Here is a 25,866-nt window from a genome sequence, read left to right as displayed (position 1 = left end):
GCTGCCAAGAACAGGAGATTTCCACTTTATTGACAACTAACAAACCAATAAAAAAAGATTGAACAAGCAAAGATAAAATGAAAAAATGTGCAGATGGCATTTACGGGGTAATGGGAGTATATTTGCTGAAAACAATAGCTAAAGATAGAGGTTGACCCATTGTCAGCAATTGCTAAAGCTTGGGCGAATCGCAATTAAAAGGTCAACAATTTAGAATTCTGTTTACTTCGCGGTAAGCACCAGAGCAGGGGTAGGCAACCTTGGCTCTCCAGCTGTGCTGAAACTACAAATCCCATCATGCTTCTGCCTCTGGGAGTCATGCCTGTGACTTGCAATGCCTTATGGGATTTGTAGTTTTAGCACATAGCCAAGGTTGCCTACCCCTGCATTAGAGGAACAAAGTAAACATCTTGCATTTACCTCCAAAACATCTTGTCGAAAGCCTTCATCGTCATTGCTTCCTCCAATCACATATGTTTTTTCCAGAATAGACACCATGCCATGCCATGCCCTCCTTACTGGCCCTGAGGCAACATATGTCCATTGATCTTTTTCTGGGTCATAACAGCAAGTTTCCTTTAGGTACGCGTTTCCCCTCCTTCCACAAGATATGTACACCTTACCACCAAGAGCTGACCCAGAATGCGCATGCACCTGCAGAGAGAAAAAAAAACCCAGACATATATGTGTGTCTTCTTGGCTCCATTAAAGTACATTTGTCAGGAGGAGACTATTGAGGCTGCGCATCTGACCTCCTTCTGAAAATGCTAGTTATCTGGCTGTTCTCATGATGCGCTTGCTTGAATGCATTCTATGTCACTGCCTTGGAACAAGTATGCAGATCAGGAGTTGGCAAGAGTCAAAAGTCCTTTTCTTGTTCTAATCTACCAACACTAGATATTGAAGCAAGAGGGTCAGCATGACAGCAATGCAACCTGCATTTTTACACTAAGAAATCAACAAAGGCAGGCTCCATTTTCAGTCATAACGTTTCCTCCCGGAGAGAGATGCATCATGGGATTTGTAGTTTTACCACAGCTGGAGGACCAGTGTTTGGCTACCCCTGCCTTAAATAATACGTTTTGCATTATCTGTACACAATTTCAAGCTGAATATTGAAAGCTGCACAAGCTGAGGGCAGGGTCTAAAAAAACAATAACCTACACACATTATTAGTAAAAAAGTGAACCGCTTGCCATCTGCCCATTGTAATTAAATGGATGGACGGCTCGCGCGTGACAGTGGGATTCTGTAAATAAATGGCTTTTGTTTTCCTGCTCATGCGACACTGTAAACTGTTACATATAAGCGTTTGGGCAGCTATAGAGTTGCCCAATCACTTGTATGGTGTGTGGAAACGTTCACCCCCCTCCCTCTGCAGCCAATGTTGGCTATCCCAGGCTGCGCTGTCCCCTCTGTGGGCCATGCGGCTGATCTCCCCTCCGATCGCCGAACGTGGAAGTGATGTGAATTACATCACTTCAGGTTTCAGTGTGTCATTTCTCCAGCTGCGGTGTGTGCTTCATCAATTTCTTTGGGGGCCCATAGATGACATTAGGGGTCTAATAGACCCCCGATGTCTCCATAAAGAGGACATGTCACTGTATATTTGCTATCACATATGTTTGTTAGCACCTCCGCATGTGACGTGCCCAGTCGGAGAGCTCGACAAGTTGGAGCTTTCGATAGAACACCGGCTCAATGCGGGAAGTCGGCTCCATGCTGATTGGCCAGAAAGCCGGCTTCTCTGCCAATCAGCATGGAGCTGGCTTCCCGGCCAATCAGGAAGCCGGGTGGCGAGTCATTACCTCTGACCAGAAGTTCTGGTATCGGGGGTAAGCATCGGAGCATTTTGGCGAGCAGGAGTACACGCCCAAATACTCGTTATCAGCACCAATACCAAACAAAAACCCCAAGACTTTGGAGCTTTGGCCAGAATACACTTTAATAGGCAAAGGTCCTGCCATGTTTTGAACGGAGCAGATCTATTTTAGAGTCTGTATGAAGATGGCATCTACTCCTGGAAGAATGATTCCATGGTTCTATTTGGATCCTAAATAAGTGTACTAGGTCTCCAGAGAACCAGGACCACAAATATACATTATGTAGCAGTTTTTGTTCCGTTTTCTTGCCTCTTTATGAAGTGGTGCCACATATTCCCATGAGTTGGTGCATGGATCATATCTTTCCACCTCCTTCAGCTCATCATGGTAATCCCTGCCTGCTACTGCATAGATATATTGGCCCAAAATACACACACACAAGTCAGCACGGGGATGCTGCATGGATTGGATCTGGAACCAGCGGTTGTGTCGGGGGTCATATCTTAAAAGATAAAAGAAAAAGTTACAACAATTTCCCTGCAAATACACAAAAAACAAACAGACACAACACTTGAAACACACAGAGGAAGATTATTTTGCAGGTAAAAAAACATACCAAAAAAAGAAAAAAAATGTGAATGGACATATGGTTAAATAAGAACTCCGGGGAGAATACAACTTAACCCTTGTAGGGGGGCTACCCCAACACTGAAAGGGTTAAGTGCTCATTTTCATCCAGGGTTTCCAAATAACAAAGATATACTCACCCGAACCTTGGTCCCCCCTGGATGCTAGACCAGTCCCTGCAGCATCTCTTCCCCTCAGCACCCTTACATCTAATACACTGTATTAGAAGTGATGACCCACAGATCCTTAGACTGCCGGAGCCCAGGGGAGAAGAGGATGCAGTGACCAGTCTAAAAGCCAGATGGGACAGAGATTTGGGTGAGTATAGCTTTGTTATTTTAGACCCTAGTCGAAAACAAGCACTTAACCCTTGCAGTGCAGGGGTAGCCCCACTGCAAAAGTTAAGTTTTATTCTGCCCAGAGATCTTCTCTAAAGATAATGCATGACCAGGAAAAAAAAAACAAAACCAAAAAAACTTTGAGATCCCCATACTAAAGTCAAACACATGTGGAAGAATTACAACCTTGTGTGTTTCATCCTCAGAAGGTTACAGCTAAGCTGCTCTGAACTGGGAAAACAAACTACTGCCGTGATGCCCCATGAGATCCTATTCTGTTCTAGGTAAGCCGTGCTGTTAAAGGGAATGTAACCCGCTGTGTAAATGTTCCCTTTGTGCCCTTATGCGCATACACGCACATTAGCATATGCTATGCATATGCGTACAGGAGTTTTACCGTCCACGGCACCAGACATGCCGTGAATTGGCTGAATGTGTACACTTCACAGCACATGCCACGTACAGTGTACACAGACAGATATAAAAAAAATGCTGGGGGAGAGAGGAAGAATTGTTTTTGGCAATAGAGGCTTTGCATGTCTCTTCTGCCCCCCCCAAAAAAATTCCCTTAGTTCACCTGCAAATTCCCACAAATACCGGTTGAGCCCACATAATGTGTCTTTCAGTGACGGTGTGGCAACTGTACGGCACTGTTCCTGGATTCAGAGCACAGTTGCCACTCACATTTCCAAGCATTCTTTTTTATTTTACTGAGTTGACTTCCACTTTAATCAATACAATTTAGTGGATCTGGGGGACTATGGTCCCAACATTTTTCAGGGTGTCGGGTACTGGGTTCTTTTTCTCACTTTATAAGGAGAAAGTGGTGAAAATGTTCTATCTAGTCGATACAAAAGCTCCTCATTTTAAACAGCATCCCACTTTTTATATGGTTCTTCTTTAAGGAATTATGCAAACAAATCATATTTCTATCATCAAAATGCCAAAGTTCTAAAATGAGATTGAAATCTTATGCTCATCAAAAAATTGAATATCATATGCAGATCTCTCCCGAAACCAAGACTCATTAGAGAGAAGTAGGTACAAAAATAATATACTATACTATTATGAACACATTGTGAGCTTTTCTCAACATAAAAGCACACCTGTTGTGGACAATAATTAACCGAATGCAAAATCTAAATTTACAAATATGTAAACACAACATTTTAGCATAATGCCTTAGTAAAGAGAATAACAGAAATAATAACAGACACGTTCATTTCAGACAGTTGATTATTTTATTGCAGAATATATCTTAGCAAACCATTGTTTCTTCCATTTCAAACCCAAGAGTTGCTTAAAATATCAGAAACAGAATGCCCCATGGAAAGGATGGACGTTAAAGGATAAGTGCATCTTTGTAATAAAAGTTAAAAAAAATGAAACATTTTATATTGCTCCTCTTACCTGTTTGACTCAATGCCAGGAGTCACAAAATGACCATTCCTATACAGAACATGCCTTCAGTCCAGACATTATGTGTGCAGAAAGCAAAATGCAGAGGAGATGCTGCAGAAAGAAGGCAACCCCAGAGATAGGTCAGCCAAGCCCAATAAGTATGAACCTGGCTTGTGTCCACCTATTAGAAGTAGGAACATCTAAGGGATCATTTTCATTTAACTAAGCACAATAGCGCACAGTTTTTTAAAGGGAAAACAGGCTAATAAGTGTAGGTCCACCTAAAACCTTTTTTTAAAGTTTAAAGTGACATTAAAAGGATAAATCCCCCCCAAATGCTAGTGTAAGGACTTCCCTTAAATGATGGCGCTTGATCGGATCATCTTCTCCTTTCCAGTTGTTTTCAGGAGGAACCTCCAGTGCTGGTGCCGGTCCCTGATCCAGCGATGACTCCTCTCTCGTGGCACTTCCTGTCCCTCGGAGTCTGTGCAGGTGCACGCTGCTGCATTGACTAACCTTGTGTTTCTCCTCGTCTCCTGGCCGAAGATCTGAACTGCGCATGCGCCTGCCCGAGAATCTTCAGATGTTCGGACGGAAACACGCGGCAGAGACACAGGTGAGTTTTAATAGAGGCTTTTCAATCTCCCCCCCCCCCCCCCCCCCCCCCAAAAAAAATCCATAGCTCCAAGCATTCTTTTTTATTTTACTGAGTTGACTTCCACTTTAATCAATACAATTTAGTGGATCTGGGGGACTATGGTCCCAACATTTTTCAGGGTGTCGGGTACTGGGTTCTTTTTCTCACTTTATAAGGAGAAAGTGGTGAAAATGTTCTATCTAGTCGATACAAAAGCTCCTCATTTTAAACAGCATCCCACTTTTTATATGGTTCTTCTTTAAGGAATTATGCAAACAAATCATATTTCTATCATCAAAATGCCAAAGTTCTAAAATGAGATTGAAATCTTATGCTCATCAAAAAATTGAATATCATATGCAGATCTCTCCCGAAACCAAGACTCATTAGAGAGAAGTAGGTACAAAAATAATATACTATACTATTATGAACACATTGTGAGCTTTTCTCAACATAAAAGCACACCTGTTGTGGACAATAATTAACCGAATGCAAAATCTAAATTTACAAATATGTAAACACAACATTTTAGCATAATGCCTTAGTAAAGAGAATAACAGAAATAATAACAGACACGTTCATTTCAGACAGTTGATTATTTTATTGCAGAATATATCTTAGCAAACCATTGTTTCTTCCATTTCAAACCCAAGAGTTGCTTAAAATATCAGAAACAGAATGCCCCATGGAAAGGATGGACGTTAAAGGATAAGTGCATCTTTGTAATAAAAGTTAAAAAAAATGAAACATTTTATATTGCTCCTCTTACCTGTTTGACTCAATGCCAGGAGTCACAAAATGACCATTCCTATACAGAACATGCCTTCAGTCCAGACATTATGTGTGCAGAAAGCAAAATGCAGAGGAGATGCTGCAGAAAGAAGGCAACCCCAGAGATAGGTCAGCCAAGCCCAATAAGTATGAACCTGGCTTGTGTCCACCTATTAGAAGTAGGAACATCTAAGGGATCATTTTCATTTAACTAAGCACAATAGCGCACAGTTTTTTAAAGGGAAAACAGGCTAATAAGTGTAGGTCCACCTAAAACCTTTTTTTAAAGTTTAAAGTGACATTAAAAGGATAAATCCCCCCCAAATGCTAGTGTAAGGACTTCCCTTAAATGATGGCGCTTGATCGGATCATCTTCTCCTTTCCAGTTGTTTTCAGGAGGAACCTCCAGTGCTGGTGCCGGTCCCTGATCCAGCGATGACTCCTCTCTCGTGGCACTTCCTGTCCCTCGGAGTCTGTGCAGGTGCACGCTGCTGCATTGACTAACCTTGTGTTTCTCCTCGTCTCCTGGCCGAAGATCTGAACTGCGCATGCGCCTGCCCGAGAATCTTCAGATGTTCGGACGGAAACACGCGGCAGAGACACAGGTGAGTTTTAATCCTTTTGAAAAGTTTTTTTTTAATGTTTTTGCATATATCTACTGCTTGCTTGCAGCAGATATATTCAAAAACATGCAAGGCTTTAATAACCCTTTAAGAGATGGGAAAGCATTAAAACCCCTAGTCTTGGTGAGAATGGTTACACAAGAGAGGAAGTGAGGGGAAATCTCCAAACAGCAACACAGACAGAAATAAACATGCCTTTTATTTATAGAGCAGAAGACGACTAAAACTCCTGTCAACATTTTACTGTAATCCGTCGTGACTTTTGGGAGATTTCCAAGATTTCACTTTTTGGCTAGCGAAACCATGTCAGTGATAGTGAGGTGAAATCTCTCCCCAGATAGCAGTAAATACCCAACAGGAATTTTAATCCTTCCACACTTGGAAAAAAAGTTTGACCGGTCAAATATTTTAAAATAAACAAAAAGAAATGTACACTGCTGGGCCCTTTAAATGACAAAGAGACCAGAAAAGAATGAAAAAAACAAAGTTAAATGTTGTATTTGGAAACTTTGTTGTTTTAGAATACAGGAGCTATTTTTATTTAAAAGAGCACTTATCCTTTAAAAGAGGTTTAAACTGGTTCTTAGGGCCCATTCACACTGTACCAGTTTAATGTGCTAGAACTTAAGTGTAGATGCTACTATTATTAATTATGCACGATGTCATCGCACGTTATGAGAAACAGGACTTATTTGATTTTATTTTATCCGCAATAATGCGCTGCGAGGCCCATAGAACTTTATGGCAAGCCATGGAAATGCATCAAAGGTGCTTTTTAATGCATTGCCAGCCTCTGGTTACCTGCCATGCGCAATGTAGGAGAAAGAGAGAGAGAGAGAGAGATAGAGAGAGCGCATGACAGCTGCTGGCAATTTCATGTTCAACACGGAAAGGCTTATTGTTGAGGAGGTAAGGAATGTACACGTCCTCAATCCATCCCATAGCCAATAAATAGACAGGGAGAGGAGGAGCCGTATATGGGAGAATATAGGTGCAAGTTTTTCCCCAGAACGGGACAACACAACCTCCAATAAGAACCGCAAAGGTAATGTATTTTATTCCTTTTCTTATACTGATTTTGCATGTTAAAATGTTGTAGTAATATTTTAAATGCCATGTAATGTTGCATGCAGCTTTGGTTATTAGCTCAGCTGGCAGGCCATGCAAATGTTTGTAAGGGTTCAATTTTGATTTTTAGTTTGTTAGACAGTTTAGGGCATGCAAATATTTGCTAGCACATGTTGAGTATTTTACCTGTGTACCCCCTTTGCTGCTGTGGAGGAGCTTTCATTTCAGAAAGGCATAGTTTGCAAGCACAAGATGTGCTCAAGTTGTCATCATATGTGCAGTTTTGCTTCGGTGGGGTGTAGTTTTGTTAGGCAGTCAGGCCATGCAAATCATTTGTAGGACATGGTGTGTATTTATGCCCTGTGTACCCTTTGCTGCTGTGGGGTTTATTTTTATTCTTCCTGTAGTGCACACAAATGACATATAAGAAAACATAAACAAGATAATTGACTCACATTCTTTTATTTTACAGAATAATACAATATACTCCAAAACAATAATTATGCTTTTTAAAATAAGTAGACAGAATCACTCAATCGCAATCGCTAGCTAACAACAACAAAAAAAAGACTTTTCAAATGCTTTGATGTTGCCAGGATAGTATTTGGTAAATTTGCTCCCCCGGGACCTTGACCATTGAGTTCTCTCCATGCAGAGAGCAAGTGAATCCTCAAAGCACAATCTTTCTTGCTAACAAAATTATGTAGCACGTACTCAGCCTTAACAACACCTATTTCATTAGGTAAGGACAGATGGATGGCTCAGTGTAAAATGCACAAGTTACTCCAAAGCTACACTTCACTATGCATCTTGCACATGTTACTTGATAATTAAAGATGCTCCTTCCTGTGTCCAGGACATGTTTTGAACAGGGATGCGGTAGCTGTTCACTCAGACCGAAAGCTTCTTCATCCACGAACACCAGGAGACAGTGAATGTTCTGTGGTTCTTGGTAGTGCATAGTTTGCTGGCAGGTCAAGTTTACTGACTGCACTTCTGTTCATCCGTGACCTTCATCATTGAGTTCTCTCCGAACAATCCTCAAAGCAAAATCTGTCTTGTTGTCTGACAAAATAATGTAGCACATATACAGCCTTAACACCTTCTGTATTAGGCAGGGATAGATGGATGGCCAAGTGCAAAATGCTCCACCATACATCTTGCATGTGCTAATCCATAATTAAATATGCTTCTTTCTGTGTCTAGGACACTTTTAGAATAGGGAGGCAGGAGCCGTTCACTCCCAAAAGCTTCATCGCCCACAAACACCATGGGCAGTAAAGGTTTTTTTGGTTCCTGGTAGCGCATGGTTTGCTGGCAGGTCAAGGTTTCCAGTGCGAAGCAGTTGTCTAAAAGTAGAATGGGTCAATTCACAAAGCTCAGCGTTATGAGAGTAGAAGTTAATTTATCTATCCTTTTTTTACCACTCTTTATTTTACTGGCTGAAACATGCAATTCACAAAAGTTGGAATCGTGAATGCACATGCAGTTTAACGTTTCTTAAGCAAGTGTTATTTTAACATCACAGACTTTATTTTATCCATTACTGTGATAAAATAACGTTTTGGGTGTTATTTTAACACTTTTGCAGTGCATTTTGGTAGCAGAAGGGGTGGAGCAGATTCCTAAATGACTGTTACTTTCACATTCACCACACAAAAGGATTCCACATATAAGGAAGGAAAATATTCCATATTCGCCACATGCATACTAATTTAAATTTGGTAGAGAAAAAAATCATATAGAAATAACAATAACATTTTTTTCTGAAAGGAATGAATATATGAAACATTTATTTAGATCTACATCTGTTGACTATCAGACAGTGTAGGGAGGGCAAGCAATTCTCCTTACCAGCTATAAAGCTTGTCTTGATATTAAATATGTTGCATGGAACAATCCACTTGCTCTACAACCCCACTGAAGGGTGTCCAAGGACATTTGATTTTTCGTGTCATGTTGAGATTTGCCACTAACCTCTAACTGTTAACAAAATCATCTACATTTGTAGAAGGATAACAACTGTAGAAATGACAACTACATGCCGCCGCCGCCTTCTGTACGCAAAAGCATTAAGCCATGTGAAAATGAAGAAAAAAGGTTCCATTTCTATCTACCTCATGTCATCTCAGTGCAACAAGCATCAGATAACGACTGAAATCTGTCATAACGCCACCCTGAAGGAGGTGATATATCTACGTCTCAATAACGAGTGATAAAAGGACCTTTTCCTTTTGTGAATTGCATTTCAAGCATATTTTATCACTCCAGTTGTTCAAATAACGTCTGAATAGTTAAAATAACGTCTGAAAAGTTAATTTACTACTTCTTAAAAATAAGAAGTCAATTTTGCGAATTGACTACCTTTACACAGCAACTATATAACAAGCGATACCAATTAAATAACGGGCGAAATTAAGAAAATAAGCTTTGTGAATTGACCCCAATGTGCAACAAAAAAAAATAAAAAATATGAATCTGAGCTGCTACCTTATAATTCAACATTGATGTAGGCAAAGAAGTAGTTTTTACCTGCAACAACAAGTAACACAAGAAAATTTTTTTTTGGTAATGAACAAAATAATTTGCCATGACATTAATACCATATGAATATGCTTACCACCGGAAACTGGCATTACTCCCAAAACATTAAGCTTCGTTTGTCTAATCCTGGCTGGATGATTTCTCCTCGTCACCATGTCAGATAGCTCATAGTGCAGCACAGATGTGCAACACAATTGAGCAGGCTGTAGATTTTCTTATTAGAAATTGGTAGTGTAGACTGCCAAAAGAATGACTTGCCGCAAGGTACCTATATTAAAAAAATAAATGACATATTATATTTCACATTTGAATTCCTTAAGACAAGATGGAGGAGTATTAAGGGAAATTATACAAGATTCAGGAGCCAGCAAAGTGAGGGAAGCAGTGGATTTGGTGGGGGTTCAGTAGTTAAAGTAGCATTAAAGGCTGGACGTTTTTTTTACCTTAATGCATTCTGTGCATTAGGGTAAAAACGCCCAGTACCTTTGTCTCTCCCCTGTTCCCCCACACTTACCTGTTAGCGCTGCTTGCCACTGCCGCCGGTTCCGAAGCCATCCTCCGTTCTTCCTGGTTCTGGGGGAGGATACTGATGGCAGAGGAGCCATGGGTTCTTTCTGCCATCAATCACACTGTTGGGCGGAGCGGAGGGGCGTGGCCTGCTGCAGGGCTGTGTGTTTCTATGGCCACAGACAACCACTGAGGGCATGGGTGCCTCCATAGTAGCCGCATAGCTAATGTAGGCACCCGTACAGGGGGAGGGGCGGGAGAAAGAGCGCTGTGGGGGGAATAGAAAACGAGGAAGAGAAACATTTTTAAAAGAAGAACAGCAGCATTTTTATTTCTCCTAGTTGTGAAGATAAAAAACCCTCAACCTTTAATATTTACATACTTGGGAAGTTTAATTTTTAGATCCGGACATAGAAATGAGGAGAGGTGTTTCTCGAAAGAAAAACAACATTTCATATCAATTGGACTATCAACCATGGGCTAACCATGAGTGATTGTAAAAAATACTTTTCAAAAAATGTTTTCAGTTAATGCAGCTGGGAAGGACGTGAGGCAGAGGAGGAGACTGAGACCAGGACAAAAAGCAAATGAGCCCCCTTTCAGCAGCTCATCATTTATACAAGGGAAGAATAAATCTCAAGGGGCACCAAGTTCTTTTCAGAATTTATAAATGGGAAAAGAGGTGAAATTAACCTCCTTGGCGTTCTGATTTTTCCCAATATTCCTTCTTTTTTGTGTCTATTTTTTTTTAAATTTCCCGCTGGTTCCGCCACCCTGCGACGCGGCCGATCACAAGGGACGGAACCCGGAAGACGGATGCCGGCATCGGCCTGAGGACAAAGTGTGGCTCGTAGGGAGAAGGTAAGTGAAGCGCTGTGCAATCCCGAGTGTGGCTCGGGGTTACCACTTTTGGTACTGAAAAATTAACCCCGAGCCACACTCGGGAATACCGCCAAGAAGGTTAAGATTTTTTTATTTTTTTTTATGACTCAGACTTGCTTTGTGTCAGTGTGGTATTTGCGACAGGGACAGCCAACCAAATAGAATTTTTTAAGCAAGTCACCATTGACAACCTGTGTGCTTGTCTAACTTCATTAAGAGCACCCATGGCCAAATGTACATGAATGTAAAAAAACAGAAAAAGTAAGTAGGGTACTTACTTTAATGATAAGGCATTCACATAGTGGGATTGTTTTTCAAAAAGGGGTATAATGATGTTCCAGATGTGAATTCATAAAATTCAATACCTAATCAAAACTATGAAAAAGATCAATGTTATAGATAATGTTAAAGATATCTGAAGATAGAGATTGCAAAAGAATGAGGGGTGGGGGGCAGGAGAGAGGGGGAGAGCGACAGAAAGGGGGAGACAGAGTGCGGGAGATATTATATTCTTACCTTTGGATAGACATGTGGACACAATCAAAAAAATGGTCTTCGTGAGGTGTCTGTTCTTCCTCTTCTGTCACAATTACTGCAGCAGAATTTACAGTAACACTGAAGTCAATAAGGTCATACCTTGCAATATGAGCCCAAAAAACACACTTTAGCAAGCTTGTGAAGATAACACTGTAGTGGAAACGCGCCCTTCTGAACATACTTATATATATATATATATATCATTGGCCTAAGTAATCTAATGATTTGTTAACGCTTTGTATGAAAATACATCTAAAAACGAACGACAACGCGTGTATAAAACCACATAATGACGCATCAAAACTCCTAATAACGCGCATTAAAAACGCACACAAAATGGAGACGCATAGGAGTGAATGAGCCCTTAATGTCAGCATTCTTTTTTGAGATTTTTACTGAAGTTTTGGCATGTGCTTACCAGCAAGGCAATCTAGATCTTAAATCTTAAAGTGACACTAAACTCAGGAGTTATATCTTACAAAAGCATTCAAGTACCTTAATTATTAACAAAAATTGTATCTTATTTGTGTATCACTCAGCTGCAGATCCTCAAATCATCTCTGAATTGGTGCTCACACTGTCCTTCCTTCTGGAGGGTGGCTACTTTTGTTCCCCATGGTCTCTGTCCGTGTGGAAGCTCGCTCCCATGATAAGACTATAATTTAAATACAAATTAGTATGAGGTTATAGTCTATCACGGGAGCGAGCTTCCACACACACAGGGACCACGAGGAACAAAAGTAGCCACCCTCCAGAAGGAAGGACAATGTCGGCACCAATTCAGAGATGATTTGAGGATCTACAGCCGAGTGATACACAAATAAGATACATTTCTGTTAATAGTTAAGGCACTTGAATGCATTTTTAAGATTTAATTCCTAAATTTAGTGTCACTTTAACTTGCACAACCCATGCTTTCAAACAGAGATCTTATAAAGAATGTGAGGTGTACATTGATAAGACATATACAGTATATTAACAACATCAGAATTAGCAACATAAGTTGTATACAAACTGCCACTTACTGACAGTTAAAGGTTACATGTGCATCATTTTAAAAAAAGTTACAAAAGTTACTATTTTTTCCATTTACTTTCAAAGGATTATTACAACCACAATCCAAGATAACTGTTCTAGTTATATTCTGGGTTTTTATACCTTATATTTAACAAAGCTATGACATTGCAATACGGGGAAAGCTGAAGAAAGGAAAAACCTCTCACCTCCAAGATCGTGCTTCTGCACGGTACCCTCTCACGTTGTTGTCTCCCCCAATCAAGTAGACAAAGTTATTGAGCACTGCAATGCCTTGATTAGACATGCGTGGGGCTTGAGGGGCTGTTAGTGGTCTCCATTCCCCAATCAGAGGATTCAAATATTTGGCCTGATCACTGAGTACAGTATAAGGGGCAGAGAACATCCCTCCAAAGCCCACTATGCAGTTGAACTCGGAGCGCAGCTGTGTGTGTGGCCCCTGTAGCACTGGCTGCGTGATCTCATTCTTGTGATATTCCAGAGCTCTGGACAAAGTCACTTTGAGGGGACACGGCCCCAGCTTGTCATGTAGCCTCTGCAGGACTGGTAGCTCCATCAAGGGGAAGCGCACAGTTTCAAGTAGCTTTGGAGACTCCGTCAGGCTCACCTGATCCGTTTCCACCTGCTCTGAGGTGTAGTGGTAGAGTAAAGCTCCTTCATATACCTCATTTTCTGATCCCACCTGAAATACAGATTTGACATAAAATGTAGACGTACTTTTATGTCAGTTATATTTAAAGTAAATGTGTCACAAACCTAGGCAATTTACATTAGGAAAATGAGGAGTAAATGTATGTGGTTGTTACCATCTGCTCAGTTTGGGCTGTCCGGGTATGTGACGGTGCACTTTATTTCAGTGAAGTCACCACCCTCCTAAGGTTGCTTGGAACTGCCATTGCTCCAGATCTCTACTTACATTATTTGGAACCATCAATCAACCATTGTGATTACTTTTTTTTTTTTAAGTTGAACTGTAGGCAACCAGCTAAATATGCAGAAACAAAATACATAAACGGGAGCTGTTTTACATGGCAAAGGATTTGTGTTCCTGTCCCTCCAGTCCTGAAATTTACACAGCCTCCTTAAACAGCACAGCCAAGTGGATGACACCACTTACATATAGAGATTACAGTGGTGTTCTCTCTCTCGACCTCAGCCTTCCCACTGCACACTGAACGAACAGCAGCAGACTGATGAGGTCAGCCCTCCGTTCACTCTTCCTTTCAGCATGTTACTTGTCAACCCAATTGCATACAGCACACCTGACTGGCTCCCAGACATGCCCATTCCTCTCTTGCTCTTAATGTTGCTGTTTAGGGGATTGCAAGAGGTCAATACAAAGTCAAATTTGGGTACTTGCATTAAAAAAACTAAATTTAAAGTGAAGCAAAAAATAGAGAAAGTGGGGCTTTTAAGGTGTCACTCTAAGCATGCAGAACATATAATTCTTACGCATAGAACTCTTAGAAATTCATTTTTATTTTACTTCATAAATACCGATAAAAAAGGGCCAATGTATAAGCCCATTGGTTTCACATCCACATCAATTTCCTAAACATAATACAATCTGAAATCACCATAGGCATATAGCCTCCCTGGACCACACGGCCACATTCTAGGCATCAGCAGGTAGTCACCATTTATAATATTAATAAATAATTGTTGAGTTCATTGTATCATTGTATATTTGTCAAACATATGTCAAAATGTCTTGCATCGATGCACCGTGGGTCCAGACTTCGACGCGTTTCGCTAAAAAGCTTCCTCAGGAAGATAGGAGGCTGCCTGTAATATTTAAATATCATGGATGTAACCACATGTAACTATCCTAAGAGTTTAACAAAAACAATTACATCACATGGTGAACATGTAACAAACATCAAAGAATGCATAACCTTTTTGTCAGGGTCTTAAATTTAAAGCGACAACTCAGGAGTTAAATCTTAAATGCATTCATGTACCTTAACTATTAACAAAAATGTATCTTATTTGTGTATCACTCAGCTGCAGATCCTCAAATCATCTCTGCATTCATGCTGACATTGTCCCTCCAGAAGGATGGACAGTGTCAGCATGAATTCAGAGATGATTTGAGGTCAGAAATAAGATACATTTTTGGTAATAGGTAAAGCACTTTAATGTATTTTTAAGATTTAACTCCTGAGTTTAGTGTCACTTTAATGATTTATTATTGAACATAGGGCTGCATTCATTTGTATCTATTAAATCTGCCTGGATTTCAGCTTTAACTTGGTGCAGTGCTCTCACAAATTCCCAACATGCATCAAAAAAATTATATATATTAGATATATATCTTGCACTTTTCTGGCCACTGACTAATAGATATTTTGCTAATTAGGCAGCATTTGCCTGAAAGATTACTGGAACATGCTTGTTGCAGGCTGCCAAACCTCTGATCATACCTCCAATCTGTTGCTGCTGAGCAGAGCATACACTTTTTCCAGCGGAAGCTGTCTGTATATTTGAGTGCGTGAAAATGTAATAAAATTTTCCAGGACAAACGTATCCAACTGTTCACTAAGTTGGTCCAGGTGAAAAAGCTCGGCCAGCTTGTATACCTCCACCACATTTTCCTCATCCACCCAGGAAATGAGAAAGTCACAGCAGAAGGCAATAACTTCAGCAATCTAAAATAAAAATTCAGTTTATGAACATATAAAGCTGAACACAAAAAGGTGTGAGAAGCTGGATATTAATTGTTTAAACTCATCATTCACCTCTCTGAGTGAACATTAATGTTTGCAATATATACATGACAAATAATTAAAGGTTTTCCACTTTCTACCATCTCCAAGACATGAAAAAATACCAGGAACACAAATATAGATATATATATATAAAAAAAAATTCTACCTATATATATGAATAGGTTGTGCTCTGTCAACCACTGATATTTCTCAGGTGATAGAGATTGCAGAAAGCCTTTAAATACGAGTATTGGATGGCACTGTAATACATCCTGTAAATGAGAAACAGTGGAACTTTATATTCGTGGAGTATATATTTTTATATATAGACAAGATTTGGAATTTTGGATTTAGGATAAAAAGACGTGATCTAGGTTAGGATCTGTCCAAATAATTTTTTTGGTATATATACTGAATGAATAAAAATAGAGCAAATTCCTCCATCAACACTATGAGCACGTTAAGTGAGGAATCCCCGCTGTTTAAAAAAAAAAAAAAAAATACCCGAACAGAGGCGGCAGCTCATTGGCTAGTTGGTACGAAGCTGGTACAAAGATTTTCCAACCGACTCCTTTAATCGGCTGATAAAGGGATGCCGTTCCTCAACAACCTTTTAACATACATAGTTAATATCCTGTGTGTGATTCCTAGAGGCAAAGAAGGCAAAATCTGCTAATCCTCCTTTGGCGTTATATACACAGGTGCAGACGGCAGAAGTGCCTTGGACCTCGAACACTGGGCATCAAGGTTCTCACTGCAAGTGTCTGGAACACAAACGAAGCAATACATTTTGACTCCTTGTAAGGCATAGCTTAAAATGGCTGAACATTGGGGACGTCTAACATACATTTGGGACAATGGTTTCAGTTTCCTTAGATGGTAACTTGATTACCAATGTAAACAATCTCATCAGTATAAAGAAAACAAACAAAATGTTGGCCATATATGTTTATTGTGCATAAAGGCCGTGACACACTGCACGCGAAGCCGTGCAGAGCGAAGCAAAGCTATCCGGCACAGAGCTTTGCGTGCAGTGTGTGAGCTGAGTGCAGTCAGATGATTGACAGCACCTTCAGCCAATCGGCTCGTGCTTAACAACCGGCCAGACGTCGCATCCCGTCGCGCCGGTTTATACGCGCGAGCCGATTGGCTGAAGTTGAAATTGTTCATCTCGGCACGCTCAGCTCCGCCAGCTGAGGTGCCGAGAAGAAAGTGACATGACACACTGCTCGCAAAGGCAGCGCGCCACCGCTCCGCGCTGCTTTGCGTGCAGTGTGTCACAGCCTTTGCTCTTCCCATTCCTCAGTAAAAGTCTATTAGTCTTGTCAGGCTGACTGACACTAATTTACTCCACGTGGTTTGTCTTGTAATTCCTTTTTATCTCAGAACTTACTAAGCGGACAATTTAGCCAGAATTACATATACAAAACTATAGAAAAGTATACATGTGAAAATCTTATAAAAGTAACTTTTGGGGTAAGTATTACAATAATATTAAGAAAAAAAAACCTTACTGAAAGTATACTACTTTCCTTGCACTATACCAAAACCACCCAAATCCAATATAGCTGTAGAGTAGACACACTTAAAAGAGTGGGGGATGTGCCCATACTTACCTCCCCCACTCTCATCTAGGGACCAAACTGTCACCAATGCCACCACAATAAACTGTGTAGGGAAAGTCGATTTTTGTCCTTTACTACATTATGTGACAGCCCTCAGGCTCAGCTACTGGCTCCACTGTTGGATGGTGGGCTAGCATGTATGCGTTTCCAATAAACCAGAAGTAGTGGCTACAACTAGGACAAGAAATACCGGGGTTTATGAGAGATAAGACACCATGGCTTGAAGTTTGATAGAAAAAACAAAATATTTTTATTTCTACATATTTGTAAATAACATATGTGTTACAATCTACATACAAACAAAGATAAAGTAAAAATGGGGCAAACATACCCATCAGGTATGTATAAACAAAACCATTGAGAATCAGTACATTGTATATGTCCAATCCCTACGCGTTTCGAGACTTGGCTTCTTCAGGGGATTGTAACCTACCCTAGTAGAAGACAATACATTTGATCAAAATATATCCACGTTTACTAGGGTAGGTTACAATCCCCTGAAGAAGCCAAGTCTCGAAACGCGTAGGGATTGGACATATACAATGTACTGATTCTCAATGGTTTTGTTTATACATACCTGATGGGTATGTTTGCCCCATTTTTACTTTATCTTTGTTTGTATGTACATTGTAACACATATGTTATTTACAAATATGTAAAAATACATATATTTTGTTTTTTCTATCAAACTTCAAGCCATGGTGTCTTATCTCTCATAAACCCCGGTATTTCTTGTTCTAGTTGTAGCCAATTGTGTTGTAGGGGGAGAGATTACACCTGGGGGGCCATTGGGCCAACTACCTACGCTTGTCTTTGCTCAAACCAGAAGTAGTGGCAATTTCACCAGCCATGATAGGAGCAGTAGACAGGTGCTAAGAGTACAGGTTCGGCAGGTGCCTACCTTTACAGTTTAGTGGGTTTTGTTTTAGTATAGATGTGCATTAAGCTTAATAGACCTTTCATGTAATTGTATTCATTAGGCAAAGTATGTGTAAATGAAAAATCATTGTGATACAAAAAAACTCACAGTGCACTCTTTCTATTTTTAGGAGGTACCTGGAGTTGACAAGCAGCAGCCAGCGTCTCCTGTACATTGTGGACACCCAGCTCTAGCTCAGATGTGTATATAAAATCCAGGATCTTACACATTGCATTATACGTTATGCCATGGATCTGAACTTCATGCTGGTCCATTTCTCTCAAACCTCCTGCAAACATCCCCCTAATAAAAAAAACAAGCATAAAAAAAAGAATTTGGAGGAAAATATTAATGTCCCTATACAAGGTCAATGAGCTCCATATTTTAAAAATCAAGAACACAAAAACAAAAAAAGAACAAACGACACATATTCTGATGGAATTTAAATATTTAGGAATCGGAATTTGAGTGTTCTCATGAGATCAAATAGACACAAACAATACCTAGCAAAGTGTACCAGGCCTGCAACTAATGGTTATTTGTAGTTTTTCCCCCGCTTTTATCCTTTTTTTAACCACTCAGTATTCAGCGATGCGGTACTTTGATTGACATTTATTCCTTCATGCAGCGCTGTACTGAAATTAATTTTATACCATTTTTTGGGGACAGATAGAGCTTTCTTTTGGTGGTATTTAATCACCACTATGGGTTTTGATTTTGTACTATATTAAGGAAAAATTACTGAAAAGTTTGAAGAAAAAAAAAAACTCCCCCCCCCCATTATGTTATAAAACATTTATTACCCAATTTTTTGGTAAAATATAAAAGACCGGGTCACGTCGGGTAAATAGACACCAAACATGTCAAGCTTTAAAATTGCGCACACCCGTGAAAATTGCAAAAAACTACAATACCCAGAATTGAGTATAGGCGACACTTTAAAAGCTTTTACCGCTCATCAGTTTAATGTCGTCAGTGATTGATGGCCCCAGAATTATTGCTCTCACTACGACATTCAAGGCGAAATGTAACATGTGTGCCGTAATCATCGTTTTCACACCCGACGCATGTTTGCATGCGTGTATGTATGGGTGGCGACTTTAAAAAATAGTTTTTTTAATTCTTTTTCATGTGTGACTTTAAAATATTTTTTTGCAACTTTCATTTTTTTTCCCACTTAACTTTATTGTTATCACATAGGGGGCTAAGAAGATCTGCTTCATCAGCTTCTCTCCAGCTTCTGAAGCTGGAGAATGACAGCAGTATATTACATCACTTCCGCATTCTGACAACGGAGAGGTGACCGGAGGGAGATCGTGTACCGATCTCCCTCTGATCCCCTGTCACAGAGCCACCATGCTGGTCCCGGGCTCGCACAGGAGCCCGGGACTAGCGGGAGGTAGGGGCTGCGCACACACCGGCACCTTATAAAAGCGATTGAGCCGGCGGATCGCTTGTATGTAAACAGGCATCGCTGCCTGTTTTTACATTTGGGCAGGTTCCGGCGCAAGTGGGTGTGGCTGACAGGACGTTTAAATACGCCCACTCAGATCCAGGAAGCTCTCGGCCGGCCTCTTCTTTTAAGACAAGGGCCGGCCGGGAGGCGGTTAAAAAACAACTTTTTAATAATTGTATTGTAAGCACATGGTGCTTGAATAGCTTCAGCCAGGGAATGACAGCTGCCAGTGGCAAGATTCCACAGATGGCAGCTGACTGTAAATACTGCAGGTAGTGGGCTGGTGCAATAGCCAGCCTGCTATTGGCCATTTCAAATTGCAATAGCCAATAGCAGGCTGGCTATTGCACCCGCCCACTACTTGCTGTACCCTCCTCCCAGGGTGGAGGAAAGAGCTAGGGGATCCAACCAACTAATTGATAATGAGAATAGTTGACAACTATTCTTATAATCATCGATTACTTGTTTGCAGCCCTAAAGTGTACCTTATATTTCCTCCCTAAAGGATTTAACAATGCTCCAGAGGGAATTCAAAGTTTTCAGTCATTTTTATACTACAACACTGATTGGCGCATCTCCAAAACGTTATCATGTACTTGTTTTGAGAGCTAATTAGTCATTATGATGCTGGTTGTTTGGCTATGTGTTCGAGGTGATTGCATCACACAAATTAACTCCATTGAAGTAATAATAGGACGTCTGAAGGCAACTGGTTGCACCAATTCAGTAAAAGTGAGTTAATACACGTGCAAAAATTGCGTCACACATGTTACATATCATCAATCACTGTTAACACTAAATTGAGGAGCCGTAAAAACGTTTAAAGTGTCGCCTTTGGGAAATTTTGGTTATTGTAGTTTCTTGCGGTTTCACGGATGCACGCAATTTTAAGACTTGACATGTTTGGTATCTATTTAACCGGCGTGACCCCGTCTTTTATATTTTACCAAAAATTGGTTATTAGATTCTGTTTCTGTGCACTAAATTTCATTTTAGTGTATGTTATCCTAAAAATACTTGTTTGATTGCAACTATCACTATTCTACAGGGCCTCTGCTTTCAGAAAATAGAATTGTTTGGGGGTCTGAAGCAGTTTTCTAGCCAAAAATTCAGATTTCATCATGTGTGCGCAAATGTAAGAAATTGCTTTGGGCAGCAAGTGGTTAAAATCAAATGGGCATGGTGGTGGGGAGGTTTCAGGCAAGGTGGTGAGAAGGCCATGTTTCATTGCAAGACAAACTGCCCACTGCAGGAACTGCTCTGCATATGCATCACACTGAGTATGGCTGCTGAACGATGCTGGTCTACATTTAGGTGTTGATGCAACCACACATGCATGCATGCTAGTATATTTGGAAGATGACAAAATGGTGCAGATACCTGGCGCATTTGGGGTAGTGACACAGTGTTAAAAAGGCTACACCACCCCTAAGGCCTCATTCACACAGCTGTCGGCCCGTACCGATCTGTGCGTTCACCCAAGCTGCACATCCGTGCGGGTGTCCGTACTCGTACGCAGACAAGATGGATCCTGTCTGCATCGGAGCACGGACACCCGCACCCCTACGGATGTGCAGCTCGGGTGAGCGTACGGCCACGTACTCCCATAGAGAAGTACAGGCTGCTGCGTACAATCACATGCAGCACCTGTCCTTCCCGGGAACGGCCCGATATGGCCGTGCACACCACACAGATCTGTATAGGCTGACAGCTACTGTGTGAATGAGGCCTAAGGCAGACCCGGCATTTAGTGACAGTGCTGCCGATACTGGCAATCACATACCAGCACAGGAAGTTTCTCTTCACTAAAAACTAATTTGTGGCTTGTACATGTCACGTGATCTATTGAAGAGAGATAAAAATAGGTTATTAGTGACTTCCTATGCCGGGAGCTGATTGCTAGTATGTGCAGAGATCACTGCAGGTTAGAGAAGATCAGCAGCACTGTCACTAAATGCAGGCTCCGGGGACCTGCTGCCTGCACAGTGGAACTTCCAAATACAAAGAATCAATTCTGCTAAATCCTCATAGTCCCCACATTTCAGTGCAGATGAAATTAAGGCCCACTTCACACTGTTTTATTGTGGTGTTACTTCACAGCTATGCTCTATGGTCAGGCAGTAAGGCCTCCAGCCTCTGGAGGGTAGTTTGCACATTGTCATTCTTGCCAGGGGAGGGTGCACACTTCTGGGCTGAAAGAAGAGGGAAGCCAAACACTGAGATGGTATTATAAACCTGCCCAATGCCTCCACTACTACAGAATCCTTCCAAAGCGGCAGCCATCATACACAGTCATGTGGAAAATTAAGTACACCCCATGGAAAGTGTCGCTTTTTCCCCCCAAGATATTTGAAAAGGCAAACATTAGATTGTTATTTAAACAGTGCGTATAGATAAAGCTGCTATAAGAGCTCAAGAAAATAAATAGTTATCAATCTTTTAATCAACAAAAATATAATTCAATGTAATGGGGTACTGTGGGAAATGTAAGTACACCCTTGGTATGAAACACTGCCATTTCCCCCTATAGCTGAAATGATTTTGTAGGCATTTTGGAATATTGCCCACCAGTTTCCGACATCGACTTTTGACCGCTTCTCAATGCAAAATTCCTTTAGTTGCAAGGTGTTTGTTGGTTTTCTTGCATCTACTGTCGGGTTTCAATGGGAATCAACATCAATGGGAATCAAACCAGGGCTTTGACTAGGGCAGTCCATAACCCTCGATTTCTCCTTTCGGAGCCATTCCTTGATGGATTTGCTAGTGTTTTTCACATCATTATCATGTTGAAAGACTCCTTTTCACTTAAATTTCAACTTTTAGACAGATGGCCTCACATTCTTATCGAGCATGCTTTGATATGATGCAGAATGTATAGCTGACTTGATGACTGTGACGCATTGCTACCACCATGCTTCACAGGTATTCTTCCACCTGTATTCTTCTTTTATAACAAGTAGAGCATTGCAAAGTTGAAATGGGTTACACAGTTAGAACTTTCGAAAAAACTTGTTTTTGAAACGATCATTCGATTTTCTAGTTTCTAATAGTTATGGGGTCAAATCGACAATTGAATTTGACTGTTGTGATGAAAAAAATAAAAATAACATAAGGGAGCAGGATGGAAAACTAAATTCAATTCTAATTGAATGAATGTGGTTTTCGTTCGGGGAAACTCCATTCATTTTAAAATAGAATGTTAAAATCAAATGAAATGTTGAATGACAATCAGCGTATACCCAACTTTACAGACGAGTGGGGGAATTTATCAAAACTGGAGCAGACAGAATCTAGAGCAGCTGCCTATGGCAACAAATCAGCTTCTCTCTTCAGTTTGTCAGTTAAGCTTTGAAAATGAAAGAGAGAAGCTGATTGGTTGCCATGGGCAACTGCTCCAGATTCTGTCTGCTCCAGTTTTGATACATTACCCCCTATGTGTCAGTTTCTTCTCTTCCTAGCTGTCCCTTCCCCAGTCACTATGGCAGATGTGAATGACAGCTGAAAAACCGCTCCCAGAAACGGTCTCAGCAATTGTAAACTACTGCACACAGATTCAGGCAAAGTATAATGGCACTGATCCTGTGTTCAGAGAACGGCTCTTGATCATAGCCTCAGTAAATATAAACAAACAAAGCTGAGACTTTGATCAGAAGTCATTTTACTTAGTCTCAGCTCTATTTGTTTATGTGACCAGGATCAGTTCTCTGAACATAGGCTCAGCTGCCATTTAACTTTGTCTGAGGCTGTGTGCTGGAGAGCATCTCCCAATCACAGTCAAAGCTCTGTGTGTGTAATTGTGGAGTATGATCAGAAGCAGTTCTCCTGCATGTCGAATTCTTCCCATTGGTAACTCTGCAATACAGTAATACAATCGTTGCCCATAGGGGCAATATCAGTTACTAGGGAATGCTCCCATACCAGTATCAGTGCCGATCCCGATGCCTTTCCCTATACCGGAACTTCAGGTATCAGGGAGTCGGGCGGTTAGTCCTCACACGGTGCTCGGCTTCCTGATTGACTGGGAAGCCGACTCCATGTTGCCCGGTCACCAGAGGGCATGGAGCAGGTTTCCCAGCCAATCAAGAATCCAGGGGGTGGGTAACGACTCGCCCCCCGGCTTCCTGATTGGCCGGGAAGCCGGCTCTATGCTCCCTCATCACTTGGTGACGAGGGTGCATGGAGCTGGCTTCCCGGCCAATCAGGAAGCCAAACGGCATGTAATGACTCGCCACCCGGCTTCCTGATTGGTCAGGAAGCTGGTCAATCAGGAAGCCAGGCGGCTAGTCATTACCCGCCCCCCAGCTTCCTGATTGGCCAGAAAGCTGGCTCCATGCCGGGAGGGAGCATGGAGACGGCTTCCCGGGAAGCTGGGAGGAGAGTCATTACACGCCGCCTGGCTTCCTTAATGGGACTTCAATATAGGCGAATACAGAAAAATTAAATAAATAAATAAAAAAAATCGGTACTTGCACTCGATACCGAAAAACTGGTATCTGTGCATCCCTATTAGTTACAAATAAAGCACTATTATCATATAAAAGCATAGTGCTTGTTCTGGTGATAAGTTATGCTTTAAAGCGACCCTAAGCCATTTAAAAAAATGCTAACAGGTAGCTTTTAATGGCAAAAGAGATTGTGTATGTCTCTTACGTCATATAGTAGATATAAAAAGTTTACACAGCCCTCTTAAATGGCAGGTTTTTAGGACAAAAAAAAATTAAACATAAATCACTTCTGAATTTTTTCCACGTTTAATGTGACTTATAATCTGTGAAATTCAATTAAAAACAAAGTGAAATATTCAAAGGGGGGAAAAAACCCAACAACACTGCGCATCACCAAAAGAACACCATTCCCACAGTGGTGGGTAGCATTATACTTAAGGGTTGTTTTTCTTCAGCTGGAACTGGGGCTTTAGTCAACGTAGAGCAGGGGCGCCCACAATTTTTCGTTCGGAGATCTACTTTTCAAATGACAAGCTCAATGAGATCTACCAACGAAAAAACACCTGCATTCAGGGGGGAGGGACAGAGCATGGCGGTGCATTGAAGTCAATGAAGCAGTGCGATCGCCTGCACCCGGAACGCAGGCACATTAGTGCCTGCCTTCCGGTCCAGTGCGATCTGCAAAAATGCTGCAAACACTATTTTTGCAGATTGCACTGGACCGGAATGCAGGCAGGCGATCGCACTGTGGACAGGGGGGCATGGCTGCAGTGCCATGGACTTCAAAACAACACCACGCCCCTGAACGATGGGAGTCGGCCGGCTTGCATTCCAGTGCGTTCTAGAGGCGCCGGCGTCTTGTCCTCACATGGTGCTTGTGTGGCCAACGTTGCACACGGGGAGAGGTGTCCTGCACAGAGGATTGGTGCATATCACTGATATGTACCGATCCTCTGCCGTTCGGCAACGCACACAGGGGGCTCAGCTTCTCCTTCTTCTCAGACGGAGCCGCTGTCACAGCAGCATGTGCGGTGAGGAGAGAGAGAGGGCCGCCGGCTGTCAGATCCAGGCCGAGCGGCTCTCTCTCCTCACCGATCGGCGTGCTTCTGTGATAGCGGCTCCGTCCTGGCGACTGCAGCCCCTGCCAGTGTGCCCTTCGTTCCCTGGTATCTCACCTGAATGCTGGGCAATGTGCGGCTCCGCCAGGACTGCTCAACTCGTTTCCCTGTCAATAACACGCTTGTTTCAGCCCTAGACCTGACCTATGGATGTTTTCAGATCATATGCCACAGAGCACTGTAGGACCTGTTGTTTCCAACTGACAAGTATGTTCTTTTATATTGTATAACCCCCCACCACCACCACCCGAATGAGCCTTCATGGCACCTCAGTATTTTTCTATAGCAGCCCTTAAAGTGACATTAAGGCCCCGTTCACATATAGCGAATTGTCGCTATACATTATTATGCCCACATTATTATGGACTGCATGGCTACATTAACTTGCAGCTATGCAAAGGGATTGTTTCCATAACGGCATTATTTCTTATGTAGCATTAGCTTCTCATCAATAATAAAAGGATAAATAGTGACAAGTACCTGAAATAATCACAAGATGCGGCCAGAAGGATTCTATGAGCTTCCACACATTTTCCTTCCAACTTGAGGACCACGTCAAACAATATGCCTGCATCACGGAGGCCTACTAGACCACTAAGTAAAACCTCTGAGTGCTTGACACTTGTATATATTTTGCAGGTGTTTTGTGCAGGCGATTGATCCTTGGATATATGGTTTGACTTCAAAACCTCATGGTCTTCTGCCATCTTTGAAAAAAAGTTCTGATCCGAAATAGGACAACTCAACCAGTAAAACATCCATACGAAAAAGAAAAATCGCCCACAATCGATCGATCCCTGGT

At 41.4% G+C, this 25,866-nt stretch overlaps 1 protein-coding gene across 1 annotated transcript; it reads right to left on the bottom strand.

Moving 5' to 3' along the window:
- Positions 1-420: 420 nt before the first annotated feature.
- On the bottom strand, positions 421-25,866 carry KLHL22 (kelch like family member 22; the record flags this gene model as incomplete). The annotated part of the gene is made up of 6 exons (XM_018572758.1): positions 25,545-25,866; positions 18,183-18,348; positions 15,217-15,441; positions 12,982-13,475; positions 2,133-2,325; positions 421-654 (listed from the first exon to the last, which is right to left on the bottom strand). Coding segments are annotated over exons 1-6 (1,590 nt in total), but the record flags the coding sequence as incomplete, so codon positions are not given.

This window comes from Nanorana parkeri, unplaced genomic scaffold (assembly GCF_000935625.1).
Source record: "Nanorana parkeri isolate BGI_ZX_2015 unplaced genomic scaffold, ASM93562v1 scaffold2124, whole genome shotgun sequence".
NCBI classification, from domain to species: Eukaryota; Metazoa; Chordata; class Amphibia; order Anura; family Dicroglossidae; genus Nanorana; species Nanorana parkeri.
This window is presented reverse-complemented; position numbering and strand designations above follow the sequence as displayed.